Source organism: Xiphophorus hellerii, chromosome 16 (genome assembly GCF_003331165.1).
Source record: "Xiphophorus hellerii strain 12219 chromosome 16, Xiphophorus_hellerii-4.1, whole genome shotgun sequence".
NCBI lineage: Eukaryota > Metazoa > Chordata > Actinopteri > Cyprinodontiformes > Poeciliidae > Xiphophorus > Xiphophorus hellerii.
In genome coordinates, this window is record NC_045687.1 from 25516509 (window position 1) to 25529031 (window position 12523).

A 12523-nucleotide genomic window follows, 5' to 3' on the forward strand; every position below is an offset into this window, starting at 1 on the left:
CAGCACCATGAGCAAAGGTCTTGGTGGGTCTTCGCGCTGACAATCATGCTGATGCACACAGTGCTCAGGATTGCCACTTTGCTAATAGCAAACAAATGCATACAGCTGCAGGAGAACTGTTTATCTGTTTAGCCGTTATCGTTGGGCATGCGAGGAGGCAGAGGAGCTCAATTTTTTTTATACAGTATCTCTGTTATACCGCCATGATATTAACGGTTTTAACAAGCTTGTTAAAAAAAAATAAAAAAATTTAATCAAAGTTAGCTATTGCAGTCCATAGAACGTAAGGTCCCATATGGCTCTGACATCAGCAGGATTGATGCCAGGACCCTACAGGAACCTTCATGTTAGCCTGCTTTATCCGCTCTAAAACCAGCTCTGATGAGTGTTTAAAATCACTGTCCTGTTAATAACCCATCTGTGTCCAAGTTTAAAGTATTTTAGTTGTTTATTTGCACTGAATTTAAGGAGTTTGGAGATTGCCTATTTCTTCAATATTCCATCCACCTGCACCACTGGCAGTGAAGTAGTGGTGAGGAATAAATCAGTCTAACTTTAAGCTTCTGGAATGTCTCCAACCTCTAAGGACTATGTCTAAAAGCTTCGTGTGTGCCAGCAAAATGACCAACCGCGTTGACCTTACGTCATCATAGAAGCAAGAAATTTGGTGCTCCAAGACCTACAGAAAAGTCTCATGCACCCATACCCTACATGAAACAGAAAGTTGGCCATCTTGGATTGAATTCCGATTTTGACTTCCTTCCTGTTGGTAAATGAGCTCTACTATTTTAGCCTGTGCATGATGACTGTGGTATTCGGATGATGAGTGGAGGATGTGAATGCTTTATACTCACATTCTCTCAAGGAAATGTGAAAAACTTGAGCACAATGCTGTTTATTTTTCATCACGTTTGTCATTTTGATCAGTTTTATTTCCCTTTTGTCAAATACAGGAATTTCATGTACAGAAGAGTGACTGCCAGCTCGAGAATGGGGCAGCTGTACAGTATTTACACACTGAAAGAGTCTCCAGGAGAGGCATAACAATAGGAAATATCAATTAACAAAAAACAGATAAAAATGACCAACATTAAAACACTGACATTTAGGTTGCTGGAGGATCTTTTCACCTCACATTTCTTTAAATAAAGGCGTATTTATTTTTTCATTCCTTCATGATTTATAGCAGTAAAATGCATTTTAAAAAGAAAAAAAATATCCTGGTTTGGAGAATAGATTTTATATCATTTCAAACAGCTATTTATTCTTTTATCTTAGCTGAAGATTGTAGAAACATCATATAGTGCACTAAGACCTCATTTTACCTCATACATCCCCAGTTTGAACACTGCGGGTTGAATGGTACAATAAAGCAGGGTGACTCATTTATGTACATCCTTTGAAAATATTCTTCAAAAAATAACAACAAACAACCCACAGGTCATTTTTAAAAATGTCACTGTATAAATTATACAAACCACAGTTATTAACATGTCCTTACAAACAGTGTCTCATCACGCTGCCCACGTGACTTCCATCAATAGAATTTTGGGGAAAATCCACCATATCCACAGAATCCATTATCTTCTATTAGTCAATACAAACTTTGAACTTAAGAGGTACTTTAAGATGGACTTTACAACAAAACATGTACCACAAACAAACTGACACCAGCTGCTCAGTTTGTATAGTGAGATTCATTCACGTTACTGACTCCAGATATCTTCAGCTATTTGTGTGTGTGTGTATGTGCAGGAGTTCAGAGGCTAAGACTGAGGCTCTGATCTTCATGCCTTGGCGCTAAGGGTGAGCAGTTCAACAAAGGAGCTAAAAAGCTTCTCCAGCCAGGCCTGGTTGGCCATGCACTGTTGCACCACCTCCTCCTGACCAGGATCCTCAGCTGCCTGCTCAATATTATCTGTCTGGACAGAAAACAACCGACATCACAATAATCAGAACATTGCTATAACATACCTGAGGGGATCTATGGAGAGAGGTTTTATGATATAACGTAGGCATAACAACAATTTACAAAGGAAAATGGGTTTGACGACTATGATGAAATGAAGTATAAACATTTCTGTTTGGAGTCAAACTGAGGTGCAAGAAGTATTTATATGTTCAAAGTACTTTATTGAATGTAATAGTCTTTTCTGGATGTTTCTACCAGCTGTATGTCTACTGTTGTCGGTCTTTATATTCAAACTGTAATGTACAGTGTCTAGTTTTCCTCTACATGTAGTTTTGCAGTTTTCTTTATCAGACCTCTGGTGTCCTCACAGAACAGCTTGGATTTATAGTCAGATTAAATCACACTCATCTGGACTGTATACTGAAGTGGTTCCACAGAATTTAATTCCGGGTACCTGAGTTAAGAGGACTGAATACACATTACAATTTTCAAATTATTATGTACTATTTTGTGTTGGCCTGTCACATTAAAATTTAATAAAATACAAAAGTAACATATTAAAATGTGAACAGAACATAGGCAGCCTAAAGCCTTCATTTATTTTTACTCATTCACTAGTTTTTGTTCAGTAAATCATCAGAACAAAACGCTTCACATTTTCTTCTGTCTCTAAATAAATGAAGAGTCAAATGTTTTAAATTGCTGATTGCTACATCCTAATGTCTGATTTACTGTGTTGTAATCTGTGCTTAGCACATGGACATGCTGGGGTTTACAAACATGAGATCAGATGACGTTTTCAATGGTTGACCAAGTCTGCTCAAAAATCTCACCCATCGTTTTGGTAAAGGAACAAGGCTGTGAAGCACAAGCCCCTCATCTGTCACAAAAGGTGAATTTTAGGTTTAAGGTCCAATTTGTAGTGGCTCATACTTTTTGCACAGCAGTGTGAAATTCAACAACCAACCAAGCATATTGGTGAAAATACTGCTGATATTTATTAAGTGCAAAAAAAGTCACGAATTTGACAAATGTTCAGAAGCAGAGGAGTGAGTCTGAACAAACAGCCAGTTTTAGATTCTACAGCATTCAAGTAGAAGACACAAAACAGCCACAGGATAATAATCACCAAACTGTATATAGATGCATGCATGAAGCCTTCCTTACTTCTTTCTTGCAGTTCAGGAAGGTGTGATACTTGTAGTGGTGGAGAGAATGATACAGACTGTATAATCGACAAGTTTCGATAGAAAGCTTTATATCCTGAGGAAGGTTGAAAGAGAACAGCTTAGCACAGTTATCTTCTTTACCATTTCCAGAACATGAAAAAATGTCCCATTTTCCTGAACTCTTCCAGTTATAAAATTGATGGTCTGTTTCTGACCCAGCAATCCACAGAAAGACTTTAAACGTGATTGGTTTATAAAGGGTCATTGTAAAAAGTAATTCCCAAGTTCTTTACTTAAGAGAACCGTACTATGAATCTTACTGGAGTTTAAATCAATATGATGTCCAAGCCATTGTTTTAATAGCTGCCTTCAGGTCATCTGCATTTTAGGTTCTGGTGTATGGTCATCTTCTTCTTGACAACATGCCAGAGATTTTCTACAGAGTTCTGGTCAGGCCCGTTTGCTGGCCAATCAAGCCCAGTACCACCATGGTAATTGCCAAAGGCTTCTGGTACCTTGTAGTGGTGGAGAGAACGGCAATGTGGGCTGGTACCAAAAATAAAATCATCATCACCATTATCACCATTACAGTTTGTGGGCAAAAGGAAGCATGAAGTGTGCTAGAATGTCCTGATAGATGGACATTGACTGTGGACTTCAGAATGTCCAGTAGACCAGAACCAGCAGATGACGTGGAACCTCAATCATCACTGACTGTGGAAATTTCACACAGTTCAATCAGTGTCTTTTCCATGACTGTGTAGCTTACTGACACAGACTGACAAACTGTGTAGAGACTCAGGAAACCTTTGCAGGTGTTTAAAGTTAGTTCGCTGATTGGGGTGAGACACCATGAAGTTACATTACTTAACTTTTTCATAATAATTACATTTTCTGAGACAGAGAATCTTGACTGTTTATGCTTTGTAAGCCATATTCATCAAAATGACAAAAAAGGGCTATTTCATTGTATGTGTGATGATTCTATATGAAATTCACTTTCTGAAATGAGGGACAAAACAAACAGACATTCATGATATTCTAATTTTTCTTCCTCAAGAAACTGAAAATGGCTGGACTCTCTGCTCAGTTGCTCAAAAACTTCTATAGAGCTATAATTGAGAGCATCATCTACAGTACCTCATAATTGAGAGCGTTCAGTTGCCATGTGGTATGGCAACTACATAGTCCAGGTCAAAAAGGACATGGCCCAGGTGGTGAAAACTGCCCAATGCATCATGGGGAATCAGTTCCCAAACCTGGACTTAATATATCCTGGAGCAGACTGCCAGGGAAGGCCAGTTGCATTGCCGCTGATCCCACCCACCCAGAACAACAAACTGTACCACTGCCATCTGGGAAATGGTACAGGTACAGAAAAACAACCACATGGCGAAAGAACAGCTTTGTCCCCAAGAGCTGTGAAATCTATCTGTTCACCTTCCATCTCCTCTGCAGACACACTCACCCCCATTTGCTGCACCATAAGCACTGATTAAGACTTTGTCTATATATCACCACTCCAATGTCATTATGTTCTAGACACAATGACAAATAAAAAACCTTATGTCTAATTATTTGAGATGTACCTGAATACAGTTATTAAACCAAAAATACAGAATTCTAGTAACAACCACATATGATTTCTGATTTCTTTTTTAACCCATTGTGATCCTTAGCTCCTGCTTAGTGAGTTGGACATACAACACCTATACCTCAGTGTGAAACTGCATCACCTCACCTGTTGCTTAGGAAAACTCTTCTTGACACGACTGAGGGTCTTACGACTGTAACCTTCACCATCCAGATGAACTCTGACAGCGCCAGACTCCAGAGGGTCTGATGTCATTTTAGGGTACATATGTAAAACCTCCTGGGGAAAAAAGGGGATGTGTCAGCTGAACTCTTCCACTAGTGTGTTTGGTATAATGATCATATGGTTTTAGAATGTAACTGAGAGACCACAGAAGAAGAATGTAAAGGCCCACCTGATGAGGAACACTCATATTGATTCTTCTCAACAGCCTCTTCTTCTGTTCACTCAGCAAGCTGTCGATCTTCCTCATTGGAGGGAGGTACAGCTCATCTAAGCAGTCAGAACAACAGTCCTTCACTTTTAACTTTGCCTTCTTCCTGTTTTTTTTTTATAATGATGGGTTTTCTTTTCAAGATGAATAATAAATAATACAGCTTCCAGGATTTTTTAAAGTCATAAACAGAGAGCACAAAATTTGTTTAAAGTTGTACCTGCAGGTTTAAATATGCACATACATCATTACCTAAAATTGAGTTAAATGTCTTTTAGCAATTTGCAGAAAAATAGCCCATATTCTAGCCCATAAGAACGATTCAGGCGTTATTCTGGCTGAATATTTAATCACAATTCTTGGCAGAAGTGGTAGACTTCATAAAAACAGGTTGTTTCCTTGCTTGAACATGATTATTGATCATACGTTCACAAACTTTCAATAGTCCTGGGTGATACCAGAAGCTTCATGTTAGTCTGCTTTATCCACAGTAAAATGAGTTCTGATGTGTGTTTGGGGTCATTGTCCAGGTTTCAACCATCAAGCCGATGACCTAAAGTCTACGTTCACACAGCAGGTCTTAATGCTCCATTTCAGTTTTGTGCTGAAATCCAAATTTGTGTGTGTGTAGTAATTCATATACTAATTAAATGTGACTGCAATCAGACTTCTGTGTGAATGAAATATACTGTAGCAGTGCTCTAATTATCTCACTTGTTGCTAGTACTTTTTCATCTATATGAATTAATTATTGACTTAAAACTATTATGCTGAGAAGTTACTGGCAAGTTAGTATTTCAAGTGTACTATGACATTTGCACAGGAAACTAGACCAAAAACTGCTAGGTCAGATTTTGTGTTTTTGCAGTGCGCTGTCCATGTGAGACTCACCATCAGTGTCCTCCAGAGCCTGGATCATATCAGGGTCGAGTGCTGTGCTCACCAGCATCTCCACGTAGCTCTTGAACATCTCCCTCATGGCCCGGCTGCTGACGCCTCCCCACACCGGGCCTAGAGCATGGAGACGCTGCAGTGAGGGGGGTGGACACAGCGCAGTGGCGACTCTTAGTTTTATAGGGGTTTTTTTAGCAAGAAATACTTATATTATTTTTTAAGTAAATGGCTTGTACTTGTGTAGCCTTTTATCAAGGTCAGATGACCTCAAAGCGCTTAACAAGACATTCAGTCATTCATCCGTTCACACACATATTCACACATTAATGGTGGCAAGCTACTAGATAGTACTCAGAGCTTTAGCTGGAGCAGTCTCACAGCAGCAAGGCTGCCATGGAGAGGGCTGGTGGGCCCTCTGACCCCCACCAACAGGCAGGGCAGGTGAAGAGTCTTATTTAATGTGTACAAGAATATTTGCATTAGGAATTAGACCAAAAATACTTTTTCAGATTTTGTGTTTTTACAATATTTTTCAAAAAGGGGCTACGATCAGCAGAGGTTCTTGGTTGCTGGAGAACTTCAAATTTTCTTCTCCATATGTCCCAAACAATCAGAAGGCAAATTCATTTTCAGGAGACTTTGTCTGTTCATCTTGATACGTCAGGCAGAATTTCAGTGTCCATTGATAGTTTTCTTGGATAAAAAAAAATAATTCCTTCCTTTCGACCAGGAGAAAATGAGGTGAAAACTTTTTGCAATATTGTCATTTACTCCTGCGGTATTATGGTGCACAGTCACCTGTAGATCATGTTGGGTGGCGCCAATATAATCTTTAAAGCCAGCTGTGAATTGTGGGGGTTGTGGGGACCCAAACGGACCCCACAATCTCGTGTCTGTGTCTTCCCCAACCCTTTTGCATCCACCATTTCCAGGTTAGTTTTGCATGGTTTTAAGACTAGTTCTTTGGACAGGACGGTCAGGTGGTGTGGTGTGGTGTCTTTCCTGCTGTCTGGGCGCGCTGTGGGCTTGGGGTTCTCACCGGCCCGGGGGGCCGGGCTTTGGGACCCACAGAGTTAGCTGTGCATGCAGGTTTAATTTGTCATTTGCTTGCATGTTTTGTTTTGCTATTTTGTTTCTTGACTTCATTTGCATTGTTTTTGCCGTTTGGTTTGAGGTGTTCTTTTTTTTGTTTTTGCATTAATCATTTTTTGTTAGTTATCAATTGGGTTTGACAATACAATTTACTGTTAAAGAGCTAATGTGCAATATATACAGTATATGTTGTGTATTTGGTGCAGTTAGTAAATTGTACTTTATGCAGAGTAATAATCCACCTCTCTTTGTTGTCTTGACCTGGCACAGCCTTTTTGTAAACAGTGGGAATTTGAATAGTCCTGAGCCTATAACCCCAGGTGGTGGTGTTGGTCATAATATTTCATAATTTCAATTTCAGACACAGTTTCTGTCACACTATGTGCTTTCTATGCCATTTCACCACAATCTGAAAATAAAACTGAAGTCATAAAAACATTTGTGTCACTGAGAGTGGACAGAATGAGACTGATATGTACAGCCATGTTCACACAGAGCTGACCTTCATCGTCACTGGGCCGGGAGGAGTCAGACTCAGAGGATGAGGACGGTACCTCCTTCAGCCACTTCTTCCTCTTCTTTGGTGGAGGCTCGGCTCCGTCTTTAGAAATCTTGCTTTTCTCTCCTTCTCCTCTCTTCTCTTCTTTCACTCTTAAAATGTCCAAGCGGCTATCTCTTCCTTGTCTCTTTTCTTTCTCAACATCTCTTCTTTCCCTTCCTTTCTGCTCACTCTGCTTTTCTTTCATTTCCTTCTGCTGTTTGAGGATTTCCCTCCTTTCTTCTTTCTCTTCTTTCTCCTTCTGTTCTTTCTCTTGTCTCAGTCTTTCTCTGAAGTCTTGTTCCGGTTTCTCCTTCTCTCTCCTCTCCCTGTTCCTCTTCTTCATCTGCTCTCTTTCACTGTTATTTCCCTCTCGTTCTCTCTCCTCTCTCCCTGTCTGCTCATTCATCCTCTCTATCTCTCTCTCCGTTCCTCTGAACTCCCTCTGTTTCCGCTCTCTTTCTTCTCGTTCTCTCATTTTTTCTTTCTCTTTATGCTCCCTCTCCTGTTTCTCCTTCCCCTCTCTTCTCTCTCTCTCTTTGAGCTCCCTTTCTATTTTCTCTCTCTGTTCTCGCTCTCGCTCCTTTTCTCTGGCTCTCTGCACCTGCATCTCTTTTTCTTTCTGTCTCTCCTTGTCTCTGTCTTCTCTCTCCACTCGGGACTGGTTCTGACTCTGAATGCTCTGCACCTGTTTAGTCAGAGACTGCCGTCTGTCAGACAATTGGATGGAAGAAAAGGACAAACATAGTGAGCGCCTCTCGTCAGGCTCAGGCTCAATCAAGGAGCTGGATAATGAATCTGAAGTCAGTAAGAGGAGAAGCCTTACCTCAGGGCCAGGCCGGCTCGGTGCCAAGGCTTGCGAGAACACACCCGGACGTAGTCCTTCTTGTTGACGTTCTCCAGGAACTTCACATACAGACGTTGGTAGCACATTTTGGCATCCCCAAAGTAGCCCAGATACTGAGGAAAACAGTTATTCACTTGTTCTAGCTAACATTAACTTCTGTTATGAGTTACTGCAATTTTATGTGACAGACACACCAAGTGCATCCATGTGATGTGGAAGAAAAATGATGAATCACTTTTCAAATGTTAACAAATGAAAATCTGAGAAGGGTAGCCAGGAACAATCAACCTAATATACTATGAAACCTCTAAGATCCAGCACAGAGAAATTTAAAGTTTTAAGTTCACTGGACCAGCGTCATGTGCTGATACAGATGTATAAAGCTGAGTGTCATCAGCATATATTTAGTAGGAGACAATGTAGTATGTTAAAATCTGAGCTATGCAGCTCATATGGATCCTTAAAGGGGCAGTATTATGTATTTTCTAGGCACATAGTGCCATTTTATAGCATACTCAAGTAACTATACTACCTTTAGTTATAAAAATGTTATATATATCAAATATGACTTAAAATAAATGGCTTTGTAATTTAATGTCTTGATATTGGGTCTCTGTCTCTTTAAAAAAATCCTACTCTTTCTGAAACTACACCCTTCAGGAGTTTCAGAAAGTAAAGCGCTGTTCAGGAGTTGCACTGAGAAGTAGCATGTACAATGAGTGCAGTTCCACTAGGAGTTTGCTAATTGTTGCTGGCTAGTCTGAAGGAGCTGACTGGGGAGTTGCAGGGGAGGGCTGATATGAGGTGGAAAATTTTAAGACATTTTTGTTCGAGCTGGGTCTTTAAAATGATGTTCAAAATAGCAGGTATTCAAAATAAAATTCACATAAAAAAAAAAAAATAATTTATGCGTTTAAAAGAAATTATTTGGAAGCTCTAAAGTTTGGAAATTACAGCTCCAAGGAGGAGCTGTGCCTCGAAAACAGAGCTAGGGCCACCCAAGTGTTTGCACAGCTGAATGGTTGCCATAGGAGATTAAAGGATTTCTCAAACATGCATAAAAAAATAAGGCGACAGTCTAGTTGTGTTTTTGATGAGGGAATAACATAACATTTTGTAAAACTCAAAAAGTAATTTTTACATAATACTGACCCTTTAATAGAAGTTGGTATAGAATGGACTCTTGAGGAACCCCACAGCTGAGTTTTTTGTTTGTAAAAGTAAACGAAAAGCTTAATAAAGGACAATAGTGGTTCACCTCACAGTAGGACAATAGTCCTAAACATACAAACTGGGGCTACTGGGAGACGGTCTAGATCCAAGTACATTCATGGGCTGGAATGGTCCCGTCAAAATTCAGACCTAATCCAAGTGAGAATCTGCAGCAAGACTTAAAAACTGAAGTTCCAAAAACACTCCATCCAATCTGACTGAGTTTGAGTTATTTTGCAAGGAATAATAGGCAGAAATGCACAAAGCTAGTAGAGACATAACTTTAGTTGAAGGTGCTTCTAAAAAGTGGAATTCAAGATGGCCAAAAACAAAAAACACACTTTTGAGCAATTCATTTAAAAAATAAATGAAATCCATTCTTCCATCTTCTTTTTAATTCATGATTCTCTACCACTTCATGTTGGTCTGTCGCATAAAATCTCATGAGACACATTGAAATCTAAGGTTATAGGGTGACAAAATGTAAAAACAATTCAAGGGGTATGAATACTTATACTAAGAACATGTACTTTGGAAAACTCACATTGCTGGTTGCACAGAATTGTCTTTGGCCATCTTTAATCTCTGGGCTGAATTTCTGGAGCAAAGCTTTCTGGACTCTCCATATGGGTGGAGGTTCTCGGCCTGTCTGCAAAGCCATCTATCAATATAAAGAAACAACTCAGGTCATTTGACAATGAATCTTTTATTCACACAACTTTCAATTGATACCAGAAACACTATATTGATACACTATATATGTTATGTAGACAATGGATGGAAAAGTATTTGCTCATCTATCCAAATGATCAGAATCAGGTGTTCTAATCACTTCCATGGCCACAGGTGTATAAAAAATTAAGCACCTAGGAATGCAGAATGTTTGACAAACAGTTCTGAAACAATGGCTTACTCTCATGAGTTCAGTGAATTCCAGCGTGGAACTGTGATAGGATGCCTGCTCTGCAATAAATCCAGTCGTGAAATTTCCTCACTCCTAAATATTGCACAGTCAACTGTCAGCGGTATTATAAGAAAATGGAAGCCACCAAGTGGTAGGCCACGTAAACTGATGGAGCGAGGTCAGCTGAAGCACGTAGTGCGAACTTTATAGGTTGCCAACCTTCTGCAGAGTCAATCATACAGATTAAATATTTGTTTTGTCTTAATTTCTTTTTTAGTCCTAACACCAGTTGAGATTGTGCAGTGCTACAAATCTCTCCTCAAAGCATTTCCAAAGACCAAGACCGTGATGAAAGCTTTTCAGAAGCACAGCATCAACAGAAATACTGTTGTGTCCACTTCATCAGTTGGGGAGCTTCCTTAAAATAAGCTTTTATAACCTGCTGAAAAGTTACTTATGAGTTAGCCTTGTCTCATTCCAAGAGTACTAAGATATTTTCACTATAAACTAGGCCAAAAACACTTGGCAAGATTTGTTTTGTTTTTGCAGTGTATATAAACTTTTTTATAACGTTCTATTAACTTTCTTCAGCGTCAAAGGTTTCCATCCATCTCCTCAGTATTCTGAAGAATTGGCTTTTAAAATATACTGCTTTGGTCAAATGTTCTGAGTTTCCTTCCTCAAGTGTCTCATAACGGTTGCTGTACTACTGGACCATTCCTCCTGACAGAACCAGTATAACTGGATCTTATTTGGAAGCCTTTCTTCCACATACATCTCCACTTATGCCCAGAGGTTTTCTATAGGACTGAGACCAGGGCTTTGTTAAGACCTCTTTAACACACTGACTTTGTTCTTTTTAGGACACTTGGAAGACACTTAAGACACTAATTAGGTGGTATGCTTTGAGTCATTGTACCTTTGAAAGACCCATTACTGTCGAGGCTTTAACTTCCTGGCTGATGCCTCGATATCATGCTTCATTATTTTCCCATCATTTCCTCACAATCCCATATAGTGCATCTCATAGTTTACCACTCCCACCTGCAGCAAAACATCCACACACTGTGATGCTGCCATGCATGTAACTTACTTCCCTCAGCAAAGTGTGCAGCGGAAGAGAGACGCATGCAGTGTAAATTTGGGATGACAGATGTTGAACTGCATGAAGCAGTAATACCAAGAAGGCCTGCCTGCAAAATCATTTCAATTCCTCTCCTTGGCAACGTACAGGATGTGAAGATGTAACTTCACAGTTAACAAGTCTCAACAGGTGCTCCAGCAGTTTTCAAAGGTAGCACCGACCGATAGCTATCTAAATGCGCTACGGCAGGAAAGTGTGACAAGGTCGCACAGATTGTCAGAACACTGGCAGCATGTTCTTTATGTTCCCAACTGTGGAGTTGTTTCTCCAGCCCTGGCCATCTAGCTTTCAGCATTTAGCTTTCAGTGATGTTTACTGCTTGGTTCATGTCCATCAGTATGAATTATTTAATTCATCAGTTAAAAATATGTGTCATGAATTTTAAAAAACCATATAATTCCCTACTGACTATAAAACACAGGACCAGCCAAACTATGAAAAAGTCCTACTTATTGTCCAGAAAATATGGCATATGTTGATACTATGTGTAGCTACATGGACTGGAACTCCACTTAGTGTTAGTCTTGTGCTTGAACATGGATTGGGGTGACTTCAATGTAGTGGTGGGGGAGATTATATAGATATAGAATATATACTGATAATCCTAACTGACTTGAAATACAAAAGGTTTAGTTGGATTTATTGTCACACACAGTAAAAATACAAAATCTTGCCAAGTATTTTGGTCTAGTTTCTAGTGCAAATATCTTAGTACAGTTGAAATGAAACTAAACTAACTTACAAATAACTTTGCTGCAAGATTTAGGAGCTTGTTTTAAGTCAG

At 39.5% G+C, this 12523-nt stretch overlaps 1 protein-coding gene across 3 annotated transcripts in view; it reads right to left on the reverse strand.

Moving 5' to 3' along the window:
* Window positions 1-879: 879 nt before the first annotated feature.
* The window catches only part of LOC116736236 (proline-rich protein 12-like), a 38134-nt gene continuing 26490 nt past the window's right edge, over window positions 880-12523 (reverse strand). For 2 of the 3 annotated variants that reach the window (XM_032588591.1, XM_032588592.1), the window contains exons 9-16: window positions 10236-10352; window positions 8459-8592; window positions 7597-8342; window positions 6000-6119; window positions 5070-5167; window positions 4823-4954; window positions 3080-3175; window positions 880-1922 (exon numbers count right to left, since the gene is read on the reverse strand). In XM_032588591.1, coding sequence (XP_032444482.1) covers window positions 1788-1922; window positions 3080-3175; window positions 4823-4954; window positions 5070-5167; window positions 6000-6119; window positions 7597-8342; window positions 8459-8592; window positions 10236-10352 — 1578 coding nt within the window. In that variant the 3' untranslated portion in view covers window positions 880-1787. Of the gene's footprint in view, window positions 1923-3079; window positions 3176-4822; window positions 4955-5069; window positions 5168-5999; window positions 6136-7596; window positions 8343-8458; window positions 8593-10235; window positions 10353-12523 lie in introns of those variants that run through there. The other variant, XR_004342506.1, reaches the window with a different exon arrangement.